General features: G+C 38.0%; 1 protein-coding gene across 1 annotated transcript; it reads right to left on the minus strand.

The window, feature by feature from the left end:
• Positions 1–123: 123 nt before the first annotated feature.
• DNAJC2 (DnaJ heat shock protein family (Hsp40) member C2) lies at positions 124–27,409 on the minus strand. Its single transcript, XM_059074531.2, has 17 exons — positions 27,168–27,409; positions 25,101–25,291; positions 22,192–22,267; positions 14,362–14,460; positions 13,161–13,302; positions 11,608–11,688; positions 10,702–10,767; positions 10,108–10,199; positions 9,908–10,029; positions 9,360–9,509; positions 6,133–6,221; positions 5,989–6,058; positions 4,356–4,540; positions 3,489–3,589; positions 3,254–3,361; positions 555–709; positions 124–275 (listed from the first exon to the last, which is right to left on the minus strand). Exons 1-17 carry the CDS (start codon positions 27,229–27,231, stop codon positions 201–203), a joined length of 1,866 nt encoding a protein of 621 aa, XP_058930514.1. The 5' UTR covers positions 27,232–27,409; the 3' UTR covers positions 124–200.
• Between the last annotated feature and the right edge of the window lie 28 nt (positions 27,410–27,437).

A 27,437-nucleotide genomic window follows, 5' to 3' on the forward strand; every position in this document is an offset into this window, starting at 1 on the left:
TGAACATCTATACTGGTAAATATGAAAGAAATACTATCTCAGACTTTGAAAGAATAAGACCACTACAATGAATGGTAGATCTCTGAGCTCTGAGAAATTATACTGGAACAACACACTTAAGTATAGTTTTAAGAATAAAATTTTGTACAGTATTTTCAGTTTTATTATAAAAATGCACACACAACAAAGATTGTCATAAGTCATTTCTTGCCTCTACTTGCATTCAGCACTTGCTCTTGAGCAGCTTTCTTTGCTTTTACCATTTCGACAAGTTCCTAGGAAGGGAGAAAGATGTTACTTACACCAAGAAGTTGTCAGAATTTGCAGACATTTCTAGTGTTTGGTATAAGTATGTAAAACATCCAAAACATCCAAACAGGGGTAAATCTATACTGAAAAGGTTGATTTTTTTTTAAGTAACTGCCAGAGCTAAAAGTTTCTAAGGTTGGTTATTTCTTTCAAATATTGGCCCCACGACTACTGTGGTATTGAATAAGCACAAAGACATAATTTAAATGATTGATAATGGAATCTATACACTAAAGATGTACAACCTTATATCGTTTCATGCAGTCCTTCTTTGTCCTGCCAGGCACTGCTTCTGCTATTTTTTCCCATCTTTCAGGTGTATTTACTGGGTACGTTTTCAAAGCTTGTTCCAAAAGCTTCTGTTCTTCTGTTGTCCAAGGGGTGAAATCTGTGCATGGACCTGTTTAAGAAAAAATTTTGTTTGGAAAATTTTATCCTAATTGATAGAAAACTGTCCTGGAACACCTTCCCAGATGAGTCTTTTGGTACACATCTTGGTAAGTGCCCATTTGAATCTGTGATGTGCAATCTTGAATAGACCAAATTAGATGCACATATATACCTCTAGGTATTAATTAGGAAAAAACTTTAGATAGCTCACATCCCAGAAAAATATGAGACTTTTTTAAAGCACAATATGCTTTGTATTTCTGGTCTATCACAGTCTAATCTTATACTCACCAGACTTTAAAAAAAAAATCAGATTTAACATACACAGTTGGACTGTTGGGTTCAAAACCACAATCACAAGTCATTTAAGATTTCTGATAAATCTAGTTCCTTATAGCATAGGGAAAAGAGCTGCCTCCTACTTAAAAACTTTTAGCTTGATGAGAGCCTAGAAACCATTCTCGTTTTACACTGGAAGAAACAAGTTTAACAAAGCTAAGCCAAACTCCCATGGTTCAATGCTGTAGAGTCAAGGTGAGATTAGATTTCATTTCCAGTGTGGCACTGTCACCACGTCCACTAAAAATCTTGTGGAGCCTATGCTGTGCATCTCTACTAAATCAGACCTTTATGTTTGATAGAACACCTCATACATGTATCAGAAACAAATATATTCCTTCCTAAGGATGTAAGAAGTACACATCCCACTTCTGTAGGGAAATGAAAATGTTAAAATGGTTAAAAAGCTGATTTGGTTATTCTAAGTTAATGGATTACTGACAGCTTAGTTACTTCATTTCAGATCATGCAGTGAAAACACAGTGGCACCTATCCTACCAGTAGTGAGACTACCTCTTGAAATTGTATCCTGTGAGATCAGGTACAAAGTAAAGCCTAGAAATCTAAGTTATTTCCCAATTAAAAACAAATTCACAGACACAGTGAACAAACTGAAAAACAACACACCTTAGAACAAGGCAGAGAACTTGTATTTGAAGACAGATTAAAGACTGAAGCTTTTTTTGAAATCAGCTTTTAAATTCCAGGAACCCCTTAGTGGAATTTCCTTTTATTAGTTTGAAGCCCCATTTAACACCATAGATTTAATTAATTTCCTCTCTCTTGAAAAAAAGATGGAACTGACATATAATTATCTGCTGCTTATTATCTGCTGTTATTATCGAGGGACTTCCCAATACCAAAATGAATGAAACATGTAAAATTCCTATGAGAAATCACTATTCCCAAAAAATGTGGCCGCCAGCTTGTTTACTGGAGCAGTTGAAGAGAGAGGGACCTGCCCATTAAATCCATAAGAAGAGGTAAAGGAGTCAGGCCCAAGTACCATATCACTCCTGCCCTCACACGATCACCCATCTGCCAGAAAGCAAAACCATCAGTGTCTGCCCCCAGCACGGAAACTAGTCCCACAAGAAAGGGCTGAGAATAACGCAGTAATATCTGAATGTGTCTGATTTTTGTGAACGGCGTAAGGGGCAAGAGGATTATCTCCTTTAGAAGTGCCTTCCAAGTGTTCTGAAATTTCCACTTTGTTACTTATCTTTCTGAAAAGAGCCAAAATAATACCCAGCCTAGACAAAAGTCACCTGATTTTGCAAATGCAACTTGTAAACGCAGAATGATTTTTTCCTCTTTATAGAAATTGTTAAGTCTCTCCTAATATTTTCAAATTGAAATTTTGGGATAATGAACCAGACCAAGAATACAGGAAAAGTGGGACTGTTAAGACAGGGACAGGTCATGAAGAGTCAAGGCCGTCAGTTAATCCCAAAACATACATTTGGCACTGTGATCTGGAAAGCATATCCAAGATTAGTTTAGTTTAGGGAGAAAAGGACTGGTGGAACTTTTCAAACTTTTGTCAGCAACTCAGAGTAAGGAAAAATATGTCACATCCCAGACACATACACATGAACAAAAGTTTCACAAATACCCACTTATGTAATAGGTGTAATGCTCTCTCTGATATTTTCTATTCATGACCCATTAAACTGATTTCATGACCCACTTCTGCGTCATAATTTGCATTTGAAAAACACTGGTCCAGAGTAATCAAATTAACTAGAACACCCAAGACATGTCAGCACAACAAATTGTGTCTGTATAACTAACTTGTTCTGAGCCACATAAGTTGCAGGCATGCTGCCCCTTTACTCCTGTCTTCCCTTAAAAACAAGGACCTTTCCTTATATATAGTGTATTTTTCAAAATCAGGAAATCAACCTTGATAAAAAATTATCTAGTCTACAGACCTTATTCAAATTTCAATTGTCCCAATATCCTTTAATACTGATTTGTAAAATCTGGTAAACAGAACAAACACAACCCCTCCCCTCATGGCATATGAAATGGAAGAACTAAAATTCTCAATGGTGCTGAAGTAAATGTATCCTGAAAACATCTGCTTTATACCTTTCAGTCTGCTAAATGCTTTCTATTCCAATCATTCTGAATGTAGACCCTAGATCTTGTATACTCTCACACAGATATATGCTTAGCATTTTCCACTCATACAAAAATAAAATTTCATTACCTTCAAATCGTTCTGAAGGTGTTGCATTGTCTGCTTGACACACCACACCATGTTCTTTCTTAAACTTATCAAAAGCCTTTTTATTTATGTCATCTTTTTGATGAGGGTCTGAGAAGGGGAAAAAACTTTAATATAATACAGATCATCTCATTTAGTCTTTCATTAAATTGCATAGATTATTTTTAAAATATGTATTCAAGGTAGCAAAAAAACTGATTTGGCAAAACTAACTCACCAAGTTTTTGAAGACTCTTAGCCTTGCCAATAACATCTTTGGCGGTTCTCTTGACTCCAGAAGAAGAATGTATGTTCATATAATTAGCAATAACTTCCCATCTAGAACAACCGATACAAAAATAACGAAAAACCCCAAACAAAACCCAGAATGATCCCACATTTTTAATGCAGAAGGGTTAGCTACAATATCTGAAGAATTAGCTCTAAATTGGTGGTCTAATTATTACTATTGCCTGGACTATGGTTTTTGCTTTTCATATGTTTAAATCAACTGTGTATAATCTTGGTTTCAAGTTTGTACAAAACCTTACTGATTCTGTGTAAAAACCAACAGAAATAAAAGCACACATTTGTGTATACTGCCATTTGGACACATACTTAAGGAGACAGATGATTCTGAAAACAGAACCTTACTTTCCTCATATGCAGAATAAGGGAGGCTGGATCTCTAAGGTTTCTTTGAGTTCTCAGCTCAGACTCTGCAGTGAGCTCCAGTTTGAGGTCGGAAGCAACAAAGAAGGATTAAGACTGAAAGACAAACTATGGAGCACAAAACCTAGTGCCTAGTATAAACCACAATGGAATAAGCCAACGTGAGAGTCAAGGTTTATGTCTTATGATCCTTAAATTCCTAAGAAATAGATGAAGCATCCTGCTGTATGTATAGATATACATATGTGTGTTGGTATAAGCTGCTAAGACTAGCAGGTTCAAAATGCACTCTGCTTTTCACACTTTGCACAGAACTTAGTGTCTAGATCCAAGCACATCTCTGGAAGTTTGCTGTAACGTGCTCCTGTTTGGATGTCTACGTTATCCCTAGGCTCCAGTATGTGTTGAAGAGAAGTTTCATTAGAACCAGTACCTTGAATTTGTTCCAGCAGGGAAGAGATTCACAGCTTTAATTAGTAATTGCAGATCATCTTCTGACCAGTGTTTACTGCCATTTCCAACTCCGCCAGTTGATTTCTCTGCATTCTTAGATGCTTGTCGCATACGAGCCTCAGCTTCCTCTTTCTCTTTTCTAATTTGCTCATTTATTTCTTCTATCTACACAAATATCATAGGTAAGTCAGGGACTTAAGGCATCTTACTACTCTACACTCCTTTGTTGGCTTGTGGTTCTTGACCCTCAGCATCATCCAGGCAAGGACCCTACACTCCCCCAGGCCAACCCCAAAACCACAATCAGCCTTTTCACTCTGGCTTCCAGGCTGCATATCTCTGCTTGAGGGACAAGAACCAGCCTTGGCCTGACCTACCCTGTATTCTTGTCATATCTCTATTTGCCTTGGACAGTACTTGTCAAGTCTACAGTCAGTGGGTTATTCACCCACAAGGCCATTTCAAAGCTCATACCCACTCTTTCACAGATAATGTCATTTACTCTCTACGAAAAGGTAAAAAAGCACAGCAAAGTGGCCTTTGGTTTATCTTGAAGTTCCACCTTTTACACTGTCACTTCCAGTGTACCTTCAAACATGCACAAGTGAAAAAAAAAACTTTACTTGATGTTGCCCTGTCAGTTGCTATCTTGGAGTCATCTCTGACTCATTTCCCCACTTCAGTCCCTTAGAACCCATCACCAAGTCCCAAAGATGTCAGGGATTCCCATTATCACGTACAGTCCAAGTCCTTCCAGTGAGATTCTTACACTAGTCACTCACACTCATCCAATGCCTCTTGTCTACAAATGCCAGATTAATAGCACAGGGTTAACCCTGTGCCACTCAAAGACCTGTGGTGATGGAAACTGGTCATCCTGGAATTCAAACCTGCTTAATTTGGCTCTACTCTTCTTAACCAACTTAATATCCCGCTGCTTCTCCCCCAACTTTCTACTCCTACCTGTATTTCACGCTGCTCCCCTGACCTTCATTTAACACTGTCATCCTTCAAAACTGGCTCAAACCCTTCACTAAGCCTCCCTGACCACTCCAACCTGGTGTTGGCACTTCCTCTCTAACCTACAGCATTTACTGGGGGCCCTCCATCTTCTGGTCCTTAGGCCTTTTCTCTTTAGCATAACTGTTCCTGAACTCCTTTGTGGCAGCAACAGCATCAGGCTTTTCTCCAAATCACCTAGGCACGGGGCTATATATGGTAGGTACTAACACTTGTTGCACTGAATTGAATTTCTGGGCCTGTTTCCTCATCTGTAAAATAAAAGGTGTAGACTAGACAGAATAAAAATCTCTTTTGGTTCTAAGTGTTATTATCCAACAAAAGTGCTCAAGGAAAAGTCAACACAATGATTTTTTTCTAACAGTGATTCTGAAAAATCTATGATTAATGTGCTAGATAACCACAAATCAAACAACTATATATGGTAACAACTATACACACTTAAATCCAATTTAAGTCAACCCAAAGAGAAATGAGACACTCTCTGCCCCTATAGTAACTTACATGTTAGGTGGGGAAACACTAAGGTGAAAGCAATACTAAAGCAGAATTAAATGCTAAATATAGGTAGAAGTGATGTGTTCTTCTATTACCTGTTTTTCCAGAGCAGCCTTTCCTACTTCTTTTGTCGACGATGTGAGTGTTTCGTTCAAGCACTGTAAACTTAAAGGAAAAAAGGGGATGAAACTTTATCCTAAGCCCCAAAGAAGACTTCAACAGCAGCTCTACAGTTATACCTCGCTAGTTCAAGCCGATCACAAAGTTTTTCCACTTCCTCCATCATTTTAACACGTTCTGCCTCATTGTCAGAAAAGTGATTCCAGGTCTAGAAGTATGAACACAAACATTTTCATCATCTCTACTGGCACTTAAGAATACATCCATTAACACAACTACCAAGCATGAAGTCCTTCAGAGGTTCTTAAGTTGACTGTATGGCCTCCTGGCCACTGACAAGCACATTCCCCGGGCACCATGCAAGGCTTTCCCTGGCCAGCCAGCAATAAGGAGGCATTACTAAATGGATGGAGGCGCAAAACAGAAGCAAGGTGATGGTGCAGAAGGCCTCTGGATGATATAAAACAATGATTCCTCACAGAACCACTGAAGAATCAAGAAATTCTATATAATGACAAATTAAAATCCCTTTGTTAGGCTGCCTGTTCTATTTAGTGCGTGCCTGGATAAACAAGAATTAGAAAGTATCAATACTTCTCATGCTTCTTTAAGCTGCTGCTGACCCATCTCTCATTCCTCACTTTTCCTTGCTTCCTTAATCGATGCAATCTGGTGCTAAGGTTCCAATGCTTCTTTTTACTGTGACACTTCCCTCGGCTTCCAAAAGCCTTATTGATTTTCTTCCTACCTGCTTGGGTCACTCCTTCTCAGGCTCCACTTCCTCTGTCAGTGCCTTAAGTATCAGTGTCGCCCAGTGTCCCATCTCCACCCTCCTTGCTCTATACTCTCTCCCCGGGGGATCCCCACTACTTGCCATTGGGATGTAGACGACTCTGTGATGATCCCACTCAACTCCAGACTTGTGCGTCAAAGTAAAGTCACCTACTGAGTATCTTCATCTGCGTATCTCAAAGCACTCAACATGCCCTAAACTGAAATCATTCTTCCCTAGCCTTTTCCTCTTCCTTTGTTTTCTATTTCACTGAATAATGCCATCACCCATCCAGTATTCCATGCAAGAAACCAGGACATGTATTAACACTTACTACTCCTCTTCCACCTCCAACATATAATCAATACCCAACAGGCAACAGCCAATCTTACCTCCTAAATGTTGGTTCATTTAATCTACCTTCTTCTATTCCCACCATCCCTTCTAGTTCAACACCCATGCTCTCACCTGGATTATGCAAAAGACTCAATTTGTCTCTGCCTCTAGTGTTCTCTCAGCATCCTGAGCAAAAGTGACTCAGGATCAGAGTCACTTTTAAGCTAGCAAGATACATAATGCTCTTCAAGACCTGGCCCTTCCTTCCTCTGGGCTCATTAAACATCACTTTTCTGCATCTCTACACTCTCTCAGTGCTCCCTGATCTCTCTCATCTCTAATCCCACACACACACTGCTTCACCTGGCTGAATCCCACTAGATCCAGAAAGCCTTCCTTGACCACCTGTTCGGTACCTTCTTGTCCTAGTACCCATCTTAAAGTGTTTCACTGGCCTGTTTTCTTGTCATTCTCCATCGTTAACCAGCAGATTCTTGAAGGCAAAGACGGTGTCATAGTATCAACATCAATTATAACTGCTTGACACATAGTTAAGTGCTCATCAGATATTTGATGAATGAATAAATGAATTCATGCTGGAAAGGAGCTATATAATAAGTTACCAAAGGCCAGAATTTTAAACCTCATTTAGACACCATCTCTAAGAACTATTCAAGTTTTCTATTTTCTAACTGACCTTTTCACGTTGTTGATTCAGTTCTCATTATGCCAAATCTAACAAGTGCTACGTGTGAATGATCTCATTTAATCTTCACAACTCTATTTCTAGGTATTATTTCAGTTACTGTATAGGTGAGGAAATTGAGACATAAATGGGTTGAGGGAATCTCCTGAGAACCAGAGCCAGGACATGGGAAGTGGAAAATTACTTCAAATCTGAGTCCATGCTCTCAACAACTATGATATACTGCATTCTTCTCAGTATAATTTTCTAGGTGAAATCTGAGGAAAATCTTTCATTTTTTTCTATTTAGATTTTCCTCTTACTTACCAAAAGCTTGAAGAGACATCCTGTGCTTGTATTTTTATTAAATGTCTTTCAAAGCCTGCTAATGGGGCAGGTTAATTTCAATTTTATTAACTGAAGATTTAGGATGGCATATATTAGAATACATATACTAGTGTCTAGAGCCTCTGGACAGTCACATGAAAGAGTCTTCTATACACAGTAAACATTTACATACATGCTGAACTTAACAACAATGGTGTAGTATACTGTGCGGCAATCTCTACTATAGCTTGGAATTTCGTTAATTTATTCATTCGATGCTACTTGATATGGAACAATACTGGCCTCTAACTTTACCAGTTTAAAAAGTAAGACCGGGGGGCTTCCCTGGTGGTGCAGTGGTTGAGAGTCTGCCTGCCGATGCAGGGGACACAGGTTCGTGCCCCGGTCCGGGAAGATCCCACATGCTGCGGAGCGCCTGGGCCCGTGAGCCATGGCCGCTGAGCCTGCGCGTCCGGAGCCTGTGCTCCACAACGGGAGAGGCCACAACAGCGAGAGGCCCGCATACCGCAAAAAAAAAAAAAAAAAAGTAAGACCATCTCTTGGACAAAACTATATTTGAACACTTTGGGGGTTTTTTAGTCAATATTTTTTAGTAAAAACTACCTGAACACAAACTACCAGTACTCAACTGAATGATATCCTTTTATTTAGATAAAAATGAAAGCTTTTAGATCCTTAAAAACAACCCAAGTTTAACTTCTTGAAGAACTTTTTCTTTGATAAAAATTAATTTTACACCATTAAGGAAGCAACCATTCAAAACCAATTTGTGGCACATTTTCAGAACAAACGAACTGATTTCTCCAACCAGGGGAAGGGGGAGAGATGGTGATGGTAGGGGACCTGCAACTGACACAACCAGGAAACAAATGGATGAAATTCTTGATCTTATTTAGATAAAAAGACATTGAGATAATCAAGAAGATGTGAATATGGAACAAGTATTAGATAATAAACAACTTTTTTTTTAGGTTTGAAAATGGCAAGATGGTTATGTTAAAAAACAAAACAAAACAACAACCAACCCTATCAGAGTTGCATACTGAATATGCATGTGTGAAATTAAAAAAAAATGAATTTAAAAACGTTTATATTCTGAGATGTGTACAGTAGTTTATATTTCCATACTACAGAAATATTTTTAAGCTTAATCAACAATTTGATTTACTTGTATGTAGTGCTTGTTCAATCACAGTCTGACGTACCTTGCATGAGTTTCGAAGTTTTTGCCTTTCCTTCTTAATGGCTTTTTTCTGGATATCTTTTTCCTTCTTTGCCAGTAACGCTTGTTGTCTAACTTCCTCTTCTTCTTTTTCCTTTGCTAACCGAGCAGCTTCTAATTCAGCTTGTCTTTGCTTTAATAATGGAAAATAAAATCATTTAATAAGAAAATTAGAATTCCAAAATGCTCTATAATCTTATTCAAAAAATACAATTTTTAAATAAATTACACAAAGGTAAACATCAACTTTTCAAGGAAAAGCAGATGGTAAAGTTCTATAAAAATTTATTAGAAATGTAAAAAGGACATATTAGAAGTGAGTGTAGTATTAAGAAATTTATATGACATTATGTTTTTGCTCAATAAGAATTTGCTGGTAACGAAGATTGTTCTATCAACTGTGCCAAATGTCATGATTCTTTCATAGTAGCACCTAATTCTCTACTGCTAGATTACAGTACTTAAAAATAGATCTGAAGAATGAAGATTTTATGAACATTTAAAATCCAACTTTGTCAAAGGTCATCTTACTTTCTCTTTAGCTTCTTGCTCCTTCCGTTTTGCCTCTGCTTTTGCTTTCTTTTCTGCTTCTTTCTTGGCTTTTTCTTCTTCCTTAAATTTTTTTATCCTTGGATCACAGCTATATGCATTATCTACCAGAAAAAAAGTTAATCTTTTGAATTTCTAACATTTAATTAAAGAACTTTAAAAAACTCATCAATTATCCTTACCAACTAATGTTCTTATTCTGTTCATTTCTTCTTTTTTCCTTTGGGCCCTTGTTGCTCTGTTCTGCTTTTCAATCCATCTCCTTTCGTCACGACTATAAAATAGGAAATATTGGAAATAAAGTATTGCTTATGGATGGTATGATAGGAAAATGTAATACGTTATAATTTAGCTGCAATGCAAATAATGTCTTGAAAGGTTAAAATGCTATGTCATTATTAACATTAAAGGGTAATAGTACTTACTATTATTTTTGGTTAATTTTTGGGGAACATTCATGTCAAAATAATTTCCCTACACATATAGGGAAAATGAAAATAAAACTGGTTAAGCAACCAGAAGAAAAAGAATTTGCTGACTTGAGCTTTATTGACAGTTACATTCCTTGGCAATTTCTTAAGCTTCATAACCAACTATTGATCTGGCACTATCAAGCTTAACTTATGAGATAGGATCTCAAAACATCAAAAATCTCATTTAAAACGGATACACAAAGAGAAAATGCAAAAGAAAATATATGTGGTATATTTTTACATCATCACAAATACCAAAGAACCAAACAAATATCTTCCTTTATTAATGATTTACATACATACCATTCTGCTTTTTCTTTTTCTTCTTCATCTAAATAAGAAAATTCTCTCCAAGAATCAAAATTATACCTAACATAAACAGAAATAAAATAAAATCAAGCCAAAACAAATGAAAAAAAAATCTTCCTTTTAAAATTAAGTTAGGTACATATAATTGTAAGAAACTTTAATGATAAGTAGATGAGTTCATTTTAATAGATCCCTCCCCTCTCTTGATACTGAACTAGCACTATACCCAAGTCTTTTTCTTCTTCTTTTTAAAATGACATTGTATTTGGTATGAAAGTCTAAAATACTCATCACCCCTAAAACACAATCCCAGCTCCCTGCTATCTCTTCTGAATATGAGGTTTCTCTCTTGCCTGGGACTTGACTAGTCAGTCAAGTTTTAAGGGAACCTAGTAGTGGTTACTTTATCTGGTTTGTAGAGCTAAATTTTGTCATTTTCGTCTTACAGTGATTTTGTGTTTTCATATTTACCAGATACTTAATGAGAAAATATAGCACACATAATATAAAAATAGAAAATAGATACTGCGTATTAAAAACTAATGAATTAGTTATAGAGACATCATCTTTGTCATATATTCAAATACTTAAATAGCTAAATGAAAAATTATTTTTTAATGATTCAAATAACTCCTTATTTTTCATTTTTTACTGCTTCAGTGTGCTTGATATCTAGAAATCTGATAAATAGAAAACAGATCAAAAAAAATAATCATAAAAGCCTAAATATTACATAGGAGATAATACAGCATTCTGTGAAAACCTTTTTGATTTCTAAAGAGAGTGCTTTTGTTCAGTGAAGGTTCTGCAATTTTCCCATCCCTCAAGTCAGTCGAGCACTTATTGAATACTTACCTTCTTAAAAAATGAAAGCATGGGAGAAACAGTGTATTCACTCACCAGAAAGAATAAAATGCATCTACATCTTCAAATGATGAATTCATATCACCAAGTTTAGGGACATTTTTTTTATTTGACCATCTGAAATATTGAAAAAAAGAAAAACTCAAAACATTCTGTACAAAAAGTTCAACAAGCTAATTTATTAAAAACAAGTTTTTACTAATCCCCTACAATATCCCTCCCCTGTGTCCTCCATGACTAAGAGATGGAACTGGGAAATCAGCAGTGCAGTGCTGAAAAATGCAGGTGCAGTAAAGGCAGGGCAAGGGGAAGCGGGGCATGAGGGGGAGAAAACAATGGAACAGTGTTCTAACCCTCAGGTTATCTTCAGTTCTGTAAATTACAGGGTTGTAGCAGCTGCCATGCTGGCCAGGAAAAACAGGCTCTAACCCCACTTTTCAAGCTCACTGAGTCCTGCCCCTAAACAGGCAGTACAGAAGCGACCAGTAGGCCTTGCCTTTTAAAAAATGTGAATACTCACAGATGGAATAGATTTCCACCCCCCTCATCGCCACCACTTTCCCCCTAAGAGTCAGACTTGTAGGTTCAGCACTTCACCTACCATCTCTAAAAAGACCCTGAGTTCGCTACTAACCCATGTTTTTCCACTCTGTGAAACCACCCCACAAAAAAATATAATACTATATATATATATATATATTTTTTTTTAAACCACCTTCAGCACTGTTACAAAACAAATGTGAGGAGAAAGGGTGGAGGAAATAGTCTGCATCAAACCGCTAATCAAAGTGCTTCTCAAACTTAGCTGCCCATTAGAATCACCTGGAAGCATTAAAAAAAAACCTACACGCATTCCAAACCAATTAAATTTAAATCACAATTTCTCCAGGTGGAACCCAGGCAGAGGGAACTGCTCAAGATCTCCAACTGATTCCAATACGCAACTAAGATGCATTCTCAGGAAACCTTCCAATGCAGATTAAACCAAAAAATGTAGATTATTGGTTCATACTACTTAAAAACTGATTTTAATGAAATAAATTACATATGCTTTAATCTTAAATATAAATCATCCTTTGTCAGAGAACCTTATGATAATCAGATGCTCAAAAATAGAACAAAAGCTTTCCTAAATGATAATGGGCCAAATGCAGCAGTGTACCCATTAACAAAGGTGAAGGAAAGAATGGGAAATTACTGTCACTTAAGTATCAGCATCACACTACATAAAGTCAACCATCGTTCCCCCAAAGGAAATTTAAAAGAAAAACATCCCATGAGCTGTAATTTCACTAAGGAAAGGAAGAACTTCCATTTAGAGAGCAATATAAATTAGTATAGTAAGTTCACCAGAGGCGCTCAATATTGTAGAGGATGAGGAGGACAAACACAAAACTATTACTAGCTATTACTAGAGGAAAAAACCAGAAACTTGGAACTATAAGAAGCCAACCAACAGAGAATCATAGCACAACCAACCTCTGCATTCAGTTCAATTAAAGATCATTTTTCTAAAAAAAAAAAAAAAAAAAAAAAAAAAAAAGCCAGCCAATAGAGCATTATGATCACAAGGGGATGCCTTAACGCACCTGGAATTCCTTTCAAACACTGGGGAAAACACTTCAAAGAAATTGTCCTTTGCTTCACTTTTAGAAGGAACTGAGTTATCAAAAGTAGGATCTACACTGTTAAATGCTCGTCTTTTCACTGGATCAGATAACATTTCATAAGCTGAGGAAAAAAATCATAAGGTCACATCACCACAATGCTACATTTTTTTCTTAAAAAAGGTTATTTTTCATATTTAAAATTTTTGTGTGCTTGTGGGGAAGGTAGGATTTAGGTAATAGCTCTAGCACAACTGGACTTAAGAACTTTTTAAAGTACCTCTTCTGGAAGGCAAAGGACAAAACAATAAACACTCAACCGCTTTTTTTAAAAAAAATAATCCTGATGTTTATTTATCAAAATTCATCAGTGGAGTCATCGACCGGCTTTTAAAATAAGGGCAGTTTCATTATAATAGCATACTTGGCAAACCATATAAGTACAGAAACACTCAACCCTTAGGAAAGCATGACTCTGAGGAAAAAGAAATAGCTAGAAGACTGTTAGATCCCAAGGTTGTGAAAGATCAAAAGATCTTTGACATCCCGAGCACTGTGTATGAGTGGGCCAACAAAGAATAAGTTTGAAAGATGTATATACAATTTTTTAAAAATTAGCATCAAACTGTAAAATCACATTTAAGGAAATACTTAGGTATGGCGGCTCCCTCTATTAATTTGCTTAATGAGGATATGGCTATTTAAAAATCCATTGATGGCTTGTGGGGGGATCCCTTACTAGGATAGAATCAACTTCTTCATTTAAATAAGCAAAACGTCTGAGGAACAGTTTAGCCCCGCAAGTGTCTGAAATGGGAAAAGATCTTAGTATTCTCATCATTAAACATAACAGGTATATGAATTAACTCTAGGATGCGCTTCTCAAAAGAACCACCTGGGGAATCTTGTTAAAATCCAGACTCCAGTTCAGGAGGTCTGGGGCAGGGCCTGAGCTGCTGCAGTTCTGACAAGCTACCAGGGTTGCTGATGCTGCTGGGTAGGAGAGCCTCACTTTGTGTGGTGAGGCACTGGGGGAGACTACCAGAAATAACCAGATGTTAACTAAAGACGTTTTTAAATGTTATGGTATAAATGAAGTACAATACACATAGGACACCTAATCCCAGCAATTAATACATAATCTTCACTAACGGAAATTTCTGACTCTAACGCGTTTTCTTACCTTTAGTTATGCAAGTGAAGTAGTCATTATCTCCTTCTTTTATTGGTTCACCAGCTGCTTTCCGTTTGTCTGGGTGATGTTTTAAAACCATTGCTTTATCTACAAAATAAGTCAGACTTAGATAATTTGTCCTTTTAGGCATCAAAGCTAAAAATATAGATGAGCTAAATAGAGCCATTTCTAATAGCATAGTATTAGTTTAAAAAATATTTTATCCTACAGTAAAATATATGCTTATTAAACAGAAATTACAGAGAAATTGAAATAATTATTTTAAGAACTGGCCAAAGTGCCAGCACCCAAAGACAAGTGCTGTTCATATTTTGGTGTATTTCCACACAGACATTTTCCCCCTTAAGCATATGCTTTCAAAAATGTAGCTATAATCATTTTATATATACCAATTTAAGTTGTGATTTTTTTCAGCTTAACATTACAGCAGTTCCATTCTCCATGCTGTTGCAAACTCTTCAAAAAATTTTAATGACTACTTAATACAGTATTTCAAGTAGATTTATCATAACTTATGTAACTGTTTCTCTACTGCTGGATATTTAGATTGTTTCCAATTCTTCACTACTGTAAGTTAGTCAATTTGAATCATTTTGTAGAGAAGTATTTTTCCATATTTAGGACTCTTTCTTCTTAGGATATACTCAGAGAAGTGAATTAGTGACTGAAAATGTAGGAACAAGTCCCGTTTTAAAAGTCACACCACTGCACACCCCTATGGGAACATCCTTTTCACCACAACCTCAACACTGGACCCAATTATTTAAAACATGATTATCACTGGTGCTCAACAAATTTTTTGTTGTTCTTTATTTGTACCCTTCATCTTTCATTTACGGAGGAAAGAGAGGCTGTCTCAGTTTTTTCTTCTTAGTTTGTGTAAGTCACTTTACAATGACTAATGGCTGGCTGTTAACATCTACTGAGCATTTAATATGTGCCAGCACTATTTTTATCAGTTGATCTTCTCAGTAACCCCCTGAGGAAAGTACCATTAGTTTCTCCATTTTACAGATGAGGAAAATGAGGCACAGAGAGGTGAAATAACCATTTAACCTCTATGCAACCTGTCCAAAGTCCTGGCCAAGTTGGGCTCCAATCCAAGCAGCCTGACTCCTAAGCCTGTGCTTGTATGCTGCCTCTCCTAGTCCATCATGTTTGATGCTAATGCTTTCCACAACTGCTGTGATTATTCTTGTTTTTAAAAAACATTCAGTTTTTAATTTATATTTACTGATCATTTCCTTTATAATTTTATTCCAGTACTTATAAATGTAGAAGGTCCTTCATTCCGCAAACGTTTGAGATACATGTTTCTATTTTAATATTTTCTATGGTCGGAACTGAAAAGCTTAGTTTTTTTTCAAAGTCCTAATACCATCGAATAATCCTCCCTTTTCTACTAATTTGTGATGCCTCCTTTATCAGTAAATTTTACCAGGGTCTGTTTCTGGTTACCTATTCCTGTCCCAGGATTATCTTTAAAATGACTATAGCTTTCTAATTTGATGGTAACTTCCAAAAACTGTGTATTATTTTTGTGTATTTTTCTTGCATCTGGCTACCTGACTCAACTCTTTCGGTTTTTAGGTAGATCCTGTATTACCTACAAATAATATATTTCTTTCTTTCTTTCTACTAGTTCTCTCTCCTTTAATATCATTAATTCACTGACCCAAACTCCCAAATAGCATAAAAGTAATGGGCAGGTAAGTTTCCCCAATGGGTTTTTATGGGAATATCACTAATGTCACACAGTTAAAAGTTTGTTGGCAGTGTGTCTGAAATACTTATCTAAGCAGGGAATTAACTGCATTTCTTTTCAAAGTTGTATTTACCAAAAAGGAGTGGATATTAAATTGTACTATATGTACTTTCACATTCTTCTTAGGACATCACACTGACATATTTCCTAAGAGAAATCTTGTTCATGGGCATTATTCTTTTAATATACTGTTGAATTCAATTTGCTATTATTTTAAAAAATTAATTAATTTTGTTTTATTTATTTACATTTTTGGATATGTTGGGTCTTCATTGCTGCACACGGGCTTTTCTCTGGTTGTGGCGAGTGGTGCGCGGGCTTATTGCAGTGGCTTCTTTTGCTGTGGAGCACGGGCTCTAGGCACGCGGGTTCAGTAGTTGTGGCTCGTGGGCTCTAGAGTACACGCTCAGTAGTTGTGGCGCATGGGCTTAGTTGCTCTGTGGCCTGTGCCAGGGATTGAGCCCGTGTCCTCTGCATTGGCAGGTGGATTCTTAACCACTGAGCCACCAGGGAAGCCCTAATTTGTTATTATTTTAACTGGGTGCTTTTTCTTTTTTGGTATTATATTCATGGGTGATATTTGTCATTTTTTAAAAAGCTCTTTTTGCCAGGTTTAAAAAATTAATTAGAGTCATTTTAGGTTCACAGAAACATTAAGAGGATGATTAAGAGATCCATATACCCTCTGTGCCAATATATGCAAAGCCTCCCCTCCCTGCCCCTCCTCATCAACATCCCCCAACAAGAGCAGTACACATGCTACAATTTTTTTTCATCTAGCTTTTTTTTTTTTTTTTAAATTTGGCTGCACCACGTGCCTTGTGGGATCTTAGTTCCCCGACCAGGGATAGAACCCAGGCCCCAGGAGTTAAAGCGCTAAGTCCTAACCACTGGACCACCAGGGAATTCCCGCTGTTTGTTAACAATCGATGAACCTACACTGACACATCATAATCACCCGAAGGCCACAGTTTTCACTCTTGGTGGTATACATTCTGTGGGTTTGGATAAATGTATAATGACATGTATGCATCATAATATATAAAGTAGTTTCACTGACCTAAAAATCCTCTGTGTTCTACCTGTTCATCCCTTAACGCCCCCAACCCCTGGCAACCATGAACTTTTTAGTGTCTCCATAATTCTGCCTTTCAATGCCAGGTTTTCATACTAGGATTACATTAATGTCACAAAATGAATTGTTCCAAAAACAGTTTACATTCAGCATGAGAATGTTCAATTCCTTAATCATTTGAAAAAAATTCACCTGAGAACTCACCTAGGCCTAAAACATTTTTTAGGAGATAATTCTTGGTAACTCTAAATTTCTTCAATTCCAAAAAAGGCAAATTTATCAAATTTTCAAATTCACTGCATTTAATAGTGGTCACAGTTAAAAATATCTTCTGTAATTGTTTTCATCCTTTCTGTATCTCACTATTTGTTTTTTCTTCTCACAAATCCATTGTAAGATATTGTTTTATCTATTTTTTCCCTCCATCCTCCTTAGTGTGGCCTCTCCCGTTGCGGAGCACAGGCTCTGGACGCGCAGGCTCAGTGGCCATGGCTCACGGGCCCAGCCGCTATGCAGCATGTGGGATCTTCCCAGACCGGGGCACGAACCCGTGTGCCCTGCATTGGCAGGCGGATTTTCAACCACTGTGCCACCAGGGAAGCCCAGTACTATTCTTTTAAACATTCGAATTGAATGCCCATTTTATTTTTTCCCTCCTTTAAAAAAGGTAACATAGGACTTTCCTGGCAGTCCAGTGGTTCAAACTCCATGCTTCCACCGCAGGGGGCCCAGGTTCGATTCCTGGTTGGGGAACTAAGATCCCACATGCCACACAATGTGGCCACAAACAAACGAACAAAAAAAGTAACACAATAGTTGAAGGCAATGAACTTATTGATGGTACAGCTCTAGCTGCCATCCCATGTTTTTGACAGGCAATGATCTTTCATAAAAAAAATCTATTAATACAATTTTTATTTCTGTCTAGGTGCAAAAGAATATATTTCATTTCCCAAGTGATTTTTTTTTGGTTTGTTTAATCAGATCTATTTTATTAAATTGAGAGAAAATTTACATAGAATAAAATGTTCAGATTTTAAGTGTTCGGTTCAATAAGTTGTGACAACTGTATACACTCGATTAACTACCACCCAGAAGAAAATACAGACTATTTCCATCACTCAGAGTGCCCTTGTACCCCTTTTCCAGTCAACTCCTACCCCCTACCATCTGGGGCAACCTCTTTCTGATTTCTGTCACCACAGATTATGTTCGCATGTTCTTGAAGTTCATGTAAATGGAATCATACAGTATGTCTTTGTATCTGACATAATGTTTCGAGATTCACCACCTTGTGTATATTAGTAATTTTTTGAAAACTGCTGAGCACTATTCTATTGTATATGGCAGGTTTGCTTATCCATCATCCTGCTGGTGAACATGTGGGTGGTTTCCAGTTTTTGGATATTGTGAATAAGGCTGCTATGAATATTTTTGTACAAATCTTTTTATGGGCATATTTAGTTGTTTCTACATATACTGCAAAGGTTCAGAAACTATGACAAATACACTTTTGGTTCTTTTGAGCTCCAAGATTTTTCTTATAGTCAAGTGTATTATCAGTTTCTCCACTAACACTCAAGAGAAGACATTTTCACCTTCTAGCTGGTTTGAGCAGGAAAGGAATTTATTTAAAGGTTATTAGGCAGCTCACAGGAACTGCGAGTCTGACTATCAGGCTTGGAAGCTAAGTAGCCAGGAACAATAATTACACCATACCAGACAGTTCAGAGGTGTGACGACCCCACCACTGTTGGGCACTGCAGGAACGGAGCACAGGCTCCTCCCATGGCCAGGGCTCAGGGAAAGCCATAGCTTCTCAAGGCACTGCTCTTCCACCCCTGCTGTCAAAACCCTCGGCCTAACTCACATCGGTTTTCCTTTGAAATGCTGAAGAGTCACATGCCTACAAACATTCTCAATCTCAAGTCGTATCTTTTTATAATAAATCAGGCAACTTTTCTTCTTTATTTGCAATTACTGTCTGTTACATTCATTCTGACCTCTTCTTTAGGGAAATCTGACATCTCTTTATTCTTTCCTTCTGAATCTTGGGAACATTCCTCAAGGCTGTCCTCTGCTTTACTTTGTTTTCTAATTGTACGTCAGCCTTTCTAGTTCTAAATGCTGCTCTCCTGTTTTTAGTTTCCAGGCAATTCTACTTTTTTCTCGCTAGTCTCTTTCTGCAGTGCCTACGTTGCTCCCCCTGCCCCCAAGGCAGTGTCTTCATATCTCACTGACAGCATGGAGCAATTAAGTTTTCTTTTGAACCTGATTATAAAGTCTGAGACACGCGATGTCTCGGTTTTCTGTTGGATAGTCTCCTCTTATGCTACAATGTTTTTTCCTTCATTGACTTTTCCACCTAATCACCTCTAGTCATTCATGTACAGTAGGGCATCCTGAGATTCTCCTATATTCTGTCCCAGGGGTGGGGTTGGGAGAGGCAAAAGATGTCACCCAATATTAAAAATAAGGCAATGGAGGCCAAAGAACAGCTGTTGTGTATATTTACTGAAATTTCAAAGACCTACCTCTCCGCCCTTCCCCACCAAAGATAGTTTCTGGGGTGTTTTGAGGGTACATTAGCAAATGGGCTTTTATTGTACATTCATATTTCTATTATTATAAAAAGTCTCTGATTTTTTAAAATATTATAGTTGATTTACAATACTGTGTTAGATTCAGGTGTATAGCAAAGTAATTCAGTTATATATATATATATATATTTTTTTTTTTTTTCTCTGATTCTTTTCCATTACAGATTATTATAAAAAGTCTCTGATTTCAAATTTTTAAGAGGCATAATATGAAACAGTTTTCAATTTAAAACACGGGAAGTATTTTAAGCTAAAATGATTAAATTTAGAAAATTCAAATCAAAGATTTTACTTTGAAAGTAAAATATAAAAAAAAAAAGTAAAGAAAGTAAAGAATAGCAAACCTACATGCATTATTTGCCAGTGTGGCAATATTTCTTCAAGAAAAAAATTAAAATACCTCTGTTAGTACCCACGTGCTTTCTCTTAACCCATCATTCCACTTTTCTAGTATATTCTTTTCAGATAATGCAGAAAAGGAAAAAAGGACCACTTACTTCATCCACACGTAATTGAATCCCTAATTTTCATTATAGCAATTCAAAATATCAATACATTAAACAAAATTAAAACTTTTTACAAACTATTATGTATAAAATAAGCTGTAAGGATATATTGTACAACAAAGGAAATACAACCGATATTTTATAGTAACTATAAACGGAGTATAACCTTTAAAAATTGTGAATCGCTATATTGTACACCTGTAACTTACATAATATTGTACATCAACTATACTTCAATTAAATAAATAAATAAATTAAATAAATTAAATGTAAAAAAACCCCACCAACCTCCTTTATGTGTCTGTTTGTGATAGGATTCAAGAACTAGAAGGATCTCAAATGTCATCAGTCTTACATTATTAGGTTTGTCTGTGCTAATGATTATAAATTTGCAAACAATAACTTTGTACTTTTACTTTTGGACGAGATTTCAGAGAGCAGTAAGTACCAACTGTCTATTTTACAGTGATAGAGGAAAGAGAACAACAGTCTGCTTCTGAATAAATACTGAGAATATTCAGCAAGGTGGCAGAGAGTGAATCGTAAGCCCACATAACGTTAATAATCTGTAAAGTCAGGGTGCAAAACTTCTGGCAACAGAATATTCAAAAATTAATCTCTGTTATCCCAATAAAACAAATGGACTTAACAGAAGCAAATGGATGTTTCTTTTACAATTATTATACATTTTTTATCTTTAGAGAAAGAAACAATTCCTTCACCTTAAAACACCAACTGCTTTCCTAGCTCTGTCACTTCTGGTTCTTTCACAAATTATATGTGTCAAGAAATATTTGGTATCTGCATGCTATTCTTTCATATAATAAGACTTTGCAAATACTTTTCCAGGGCAAATGAATTTTCCTGGCATTTATGTATATTGCAATGACTATTCATATGCACTAACATATGCTTAATCTAAAAACATGCCAGCTTTTAAAGAAATCTCATAAATTCCTTCACCTTGTTAAAAAATATTTCCTGTGACTTTCCTAAATACAAGCATTAATGAGAAAATTTTGAGTTTATCTACTATACTTAGGCTCAACTAACATTTTTCAGCATGAAGTAGGTCTCATTCAGTCATCTTCCTCCAAGTGCAAGACTTTGTCTGTCCCTGATTCCCTCCTCCTTTTCCATATGGCCACAATCTTACCTCCTCTGACCTCAATATCCATTCACTAGAGTAGAGGGCAGAACACTGTCCTAAGACAAAACAGAAAACTCATCACCTTCACCTCTTTCATGAAACTTTACTATCAGGTGAACCGAATGGTGTGTAAGGAATTATGTCCACAGGACTGCAAAGGACAGGACAGTTCGACAGTTCAGAGCACTAAGGGGATGGTGTTTCATAAGGCCTATAAAGACTGGGTTGCCAACAATTCCTGCCCCCGTCCCCCCACCCCAATTTTTAACCTTGTCAATGAAAAGAACAATGAAACATCAGATAACTCGTTCTTGCGCAGAAGACACAGGGTGGTATCAACAAAGATGTGACCTAAGATCACAAAAGAATATTAAAGATCTAAGTAATAAGGCAACTTCCACTAAGTACAGCTGGCAAGGGGAGGTGAAATATTACTTTTTAAAAGCTTGCTATTGGAAGAGTGTTCTTTATCCTGTCACATACACACACACACACACACACACACACACACCCTGAATTCTTGTTCCTAAAGAGAAAGTCCATTCATGAGACTGCATTTTTCTGGTTTTGAAGGTAAGAGACTGTGGTTACACATCGTTATACCATAGAACACATGTTAAATCTAGAGTTATGGCTATAGACTATGATCTTGCATATCTTTTCAAGAGGATAACATTTCCTATACCAGATATTTGATTATTTCAAAATAACTAAGTACTTACGAGCTGCTTTAATCTGTCTCTGTGTAGCTTTGTATCTTACATGGCCGAGTCCAAGTACTGCATAATGATCTTGGTTCTGATAAAGACACAAAAGGAAGTCAAGTCTGAAATGAAGCCATATATCCTATTCCTTGTGCTGGTACCCTAAAACAGTTTCCCAAAGTGAGACTCTCATAACAGAAGTCTAGTGAGATGTCCATACAAAGTGGGTTCTAGGACTTCCCTGGTGGTGCAGTGGTTAAGAATCTATCCGCCAGTGCAGGAGACATGGGTTCCAGCCCTGGTCCGAGGAGATCCCACATGCTGCGGAGCAACTAAGCCCATGCGCCACAACTACTGAGCCTGTGCTCTAGAGCCCATGAGCCACAACTATGGAGCCTGTGAGCCACAACTACTGAAGCCCACACAACTAGAGCCCATGCTCCTCAAGAAGAGAAGCCACCGCAATGAGAAGCCCATGCACTGCAATGAAGAGTAGCTCCTGCTCGCTGCAACTAGAGAAAGTCCATGTACAGCAACGAAGACCCAATGCAACCAAAAAATAAGTAAATAAATGAATAAAAATTAAAACAAAAACGGGTCCTGAGGTCATGGAAGTTTGGGAAATGTGGACCATTGTATACAGCCTTCTTAATAATTTGTATGCACAGAAGCCAAACAAAGGTTCTGAGAAGTCCTGCAATTAAAAAAAAACAAAAAGAAAAACAAGCAGATAGAAACCTATATAGCCCAGCATTTTCCAAAACTTGACCAAAGAACTCTTGGTCTTGTATTTCTCTTAATACATATTAATATGCTATAGCCATCCTTAAATCAAGGCACAGCCAGGAAGATTTCAGAACTGAGGGGAGCATTACAGTAGTCCCAGTAGGTTGGGCCAGTGGCAATGACAAGACAGGAGCCATGGAGCAAAGAAGGCTGGATTGAAGTTTTGAGAAACTGGGGATGAGGCTTCTCTGGATAGGAAGCACCTGCTTTCATTTCTGCTTTGGTTAACATCCTTGCAAATCTAGAGATTGAAGGAGCACCTGAGTGAAGGCTCCTTACCCAAAGGGTGCATCTAGTATTGGAGAATGAGTGGGGAGAAGAGGGGTTGAGGGCATAAAACACAGGAGAAAAAAGTCAAATAGGGTTGATTGGTTTTCCTTTAAATTCAGGACTGCAAACTCCCCAAGGATGTGCTCCTTTATTATGTGTGGCACTCACACTTTGTTCCAGTTGGTTTGCTTTTCCACTCCCTAAGACTATTATTACGTATTATTACATACTTCAGTCCTCTAGTCTTTCCTTAAACCTCACAGACCCTGCTCCACCCTCTCATCAATGGCCTTGCCTCCTCCTTAATGAAAAAATTTAAATTATCCTACTCAAATTCCAGCATCTTTCTGCCATCTTACCTGCATCTATGCATCTTTTCCCTTTCCCTCAACATTGAGAAAGCCTATCCTACTGAGACAAATTACTCCATCCCTCCTCCTGGTTCTGAATACCATCTTCTCTACGTGTCTCAAATGCCAGCATCTTTCAATTGTCTTCTAAATTTCAACTGGATTATTTTCATCATTGTAAGAAGAAGCTCTGTTATCTCTCATCTTTAAGACCCTCCCATGACCCCACTTCCATTTCTCTGCTGCCCATCAAAATTAAACTTCTTGAAAAAGCCATCCACAGAACATCTTTACCCCCTCTAGCATTCATTTTCAAACCACTCCAATCTAGTTCTGCTCTGTCCATTCTCACCCCACGGGCTATGAAGCTGCTCTCTTCAGTATCACATGACCCAGCTGCCTTCACTTGACTTCAACTCTCAGTGGCAGCACAGCTGACTCTTTTCTTGAAACGTTATCTTCCTTTAGTTTCTGTGAATCCACTGTTTTCCTCCCATCTTCCAGTAGCGTTTTTCAGCCATTTGACTGGCTTCTCGATGCCCCGCAAAGCTCAGTGCTCGGGTTTCTTTCTCTATATATACTTTGGTCCAAGGTGATGTGACCAATGCCAGGGCTAGAAGACGATAGATGCCCTATAAATGCTCGCAACTCCCCAGTTCACTCTAGTGCGGACTCCTGAGCTCCAGAAGCAGAGACACGATGCTCCCCACAAACTCCCTTTTCCTGAAACCCTGTGCTGGTGACTGATGCCACAGTCCAGCAGGTGACTCAAGCTGGGATGGTCACGGGTCTTCCCAATATGTTCCCTTCTCTTGAGTGGCACAGCCCAGGTCTCCCAGACCTGTCAAGTCTACCTCCCCAGAAAGCAAATCTGTCCCTCTGTCCTCAAAACTTGTCCTCAAAACTTGGCTACAAATTCAGTTCAAGCATCAAGCACTCATTCACAGGCTTGGATCACGGCACTAGCCCCGTAACAGCAAACTGTTCCCTTCCCCTCCGGTCCTGCACTCCCTTTTCAAGCAAGTTTCTGTACTGCCAGGAGAATCACTTTTCTAAAATTAGCTCAGAAACGTTTGATGATTTCTTACTGCCCCCAAAATAAAACGTAAATTCCTTCCTTGGCATAGCATGAAAAGGACACAACAGAGTTTCATCTATACTCTGTTTGCAGTCTAAGTTCTCACTGCCACCCCTCAATGTGCTACTCCACCCTCACCAGTCCCCGAAGAGGCGGTGCATATTCTTTTGCTCCTTTGTGTCTCTGCGTATCTGTTCCTTCTGGCTGTAACACCTTTTTTCCCTTCTTGTTTCATATACTGTCACTTAACCTTTTCAGACCAACTCAGACATGGCTTTTTCTGGATTTCTGCAGCAGAGATAGTATCCTAGGGCTACTGCTATCCCACTCAGGGCTTAACAATAAACAAGTGCTCAGTCGTGATTATTTTGTTGAAGCATCTTAAAACATGGTTTAATAATGGAAAACTGCTTCTGACCAAACAAGATTCAGATATTAAGTACCTTCCAGTCTTTGGGATCAAGTGTTTTCAGCATGGGAAACTCTTCTAACTGCAATTCTTCATCTTCTGATTCCTCTGATAACTCTTTCTTATCCTCCAGTTCCTGAAAAGAGGCAGAAGCATTTCTGTTTCTCCTCTTAACAAAAGCTTCAAACCATCTTCCCACAGGTTCAACTTGACAGAGTGTTGAGGCTGTGATTGAAAGCGTTAAGAGAGGCTTCAATGTATTGCATGGAATAAATCTGTTCCAAGGCAATAAATAAGATCAAAACAGTGACGGCATCAGAATATAATTTTAAAACTATCAACTGAGAAAATAACTGCAGTAATCCAGTTAACATGAGGGTTAGCAATAAATAATCATTTCCTAGTATTTACAGAGAGAGATTCAATCAACCTCTTCCAGTTATCTGACAAAACAAGACATTGATCAATGTCAACAATAAATCAATACTTTTCTGGGTATATGAAAGGAAGATGAGGAAAACGGAGAGATGTTGCAAACTGCTTTCTTTTTAGACATGTAATAAAGCAATAAATAATTATAAACTGTCAAGAGGCAGCCTCATCAAAAAAAATCTAAAAATTACTCAAAATATCTTAATTATTAATACCTGAATTTAGATAGCTTTCAAAAATTTTAAGAATTCACTAGCAATGATTTTTTCTGAAAGACAATTTTCAAGCAACTAACAGGAATTTACTAATGAAACTGTGCTTTAGTGGAACAGCTTTGAATCTGAAATCATAAGCTCTGGATTTCAATGCAGGTCTGACAATTAGCAGCTATATGAAATGAGTCAACGATACCTTCAACTGTAAAATGGGAACAATACCTATCTTATCTGGTTCCTTGGAAGGACTGAATGACAAACGATAAAAGCACTTTGAAAGCGACAAACTGTTAAATAAATGTAAGTCTTTATCATTATTCCTGGGAAGTGGGGTAAGTCAATATATATGTGTACATTAACAATTCAAAAAAGGTAGTTTGGGTCAGGAAAAAAGTGAACATCTTAATTTTAATTTCATATTTCAAATGAAAGCAGAAAGCTTTACTGTATGGTAAAAACTCAGATTTAAGTCTTCCCTTGTACCTTATGGCCACAATTTTGTAAAAATAGCTGACTTTTCATGTTTTGTATTGGGAAATTAAGATTTCTTCTACCATTCACAAGAGAGCATTCAAAAACACTATATTCAAGAAATACTACCTGTGTAGTGTGGGTGTGGCTTTCAAGAACATGACCTTTCAAGCCTTTCCCTCTACTTGTGAGATTACACAGAAACTTCTGTAAGCAGGAACACAACACGTGCCGTGAGATACGTCCAAAATCACATACAACAAGCGTCTGTATACGTGGCTATGGTAATCAATGAAATCACTGAAATTAGAGACTCTTTAAGTTTACAATACCATGACTGTCCTGGGCTATATATCTAAGAACCTACAGCAGCAGGACAAATTTCACCCCCGCTTTTTACAAAAAAAAACCCTGAAGATAGTTGACTTCCACAGAACAAGTTTCACTTAATGACTGCCTTTAAAAGTCTGTCTACACGGGTCTTACCACCAGCATACACAGTGGTGTTTTCATATTGAATATGAGGAGCACTGTCTGAGCTGGGACATTTAAAAACGAAGCCGGAGCAAACGTAGAAGGAGAGAGAGGTGTATAACTGAGCGCCAGCTGTAAGGCTTTGTAGGGATCCCGGCACGTGGGGTGCTCGCTGTGGGCAGTCTCCTGCCGTAGGCAAGATGTTTATGAGAACCTTTTTAGGGTACTGGAGGGTTCGGTTCCGAACTCCTCCGCCCAATCCATGAGTCAGCAGCCGCGAGACAAGGAAGAAACTGCGGGGGCAGAAGGAAGACGCCCCCCTTCCTCCTTCCTTCCAGTCTGGAGAAGGACTTCTGTATAGCAGGGAGCAAAAAGACACTTGTCACGGCCCCACACTCTATAAGCTAGTTGCCAGGAGCAAGGGTAGAGAGGTTTCGGGGTCGCCAAGGTGGAGGACCGAGGCAGGGGCTGCTGAGGCTAGACTGAGCAGGGGTTGAGTGGGCACGTACCAGAGGTCAGAGCATGGGTGATGGCGGTGCCCCGGCCGTCCGCAGCGCTTGGCAGGAGCAGCATGATGGCGCCGGAGCCAGCCCCGCGGGCGCAGCAGTTCCCGTCCCAGGTGGAGGGCTCTTAGAGTCCCGCCAGCTCTACCTCCCCGTCCGAGCCTCGCGCCTTAGCTCTACGAGGTCCAGGAACCGGCGCATGGAGACGACCAATAACTACTTCCGGGATGAATCTTTCGTGGTGCGTAGGCCAATCCCACCCCCGCCAACGTATGC

This window comes from Kogia breviceps, chromosome 9 (assembly GCF_026419965.1).
Source record: "Kogia breviceps isolate mKogBre1 chromosome 9, mKogBre1 haplotype 1, whole genome shotgun sequence".
NCBI classification, from domain to species: domain Eukaryota; kingdom Metazoa; phylum Chordata; class Mammalia; order Artiodactyla; family Physeteridae; genus Kogia; species Kogia breviceps.

Bases quoted from the DNA above. Each gene is read 5' to 3' on its own strand.
- DNAJC2 (XM_059074531.2), bottom strand. From the start codon at position 27,231: ATGCTGCTCCTGCCAAGCGCTGCGGACGGCCGGGGCACCGCCATCACC. The intron at 6,059-6,132 runs GTATAACTGTAG...TTTTCCTTTAAG, and splicing joins GATCGGCTTGAACTAGCGAG to TTTACAGTGCTTGAACGAAA. The intron at 3,362-3,488 runs GTGAGTTAGTTT...TCCCCTTCTCAG, and splicing joins TAAGAGTCTTCAAAAACTTG to ACCCTCATCAAAAAGATGAC.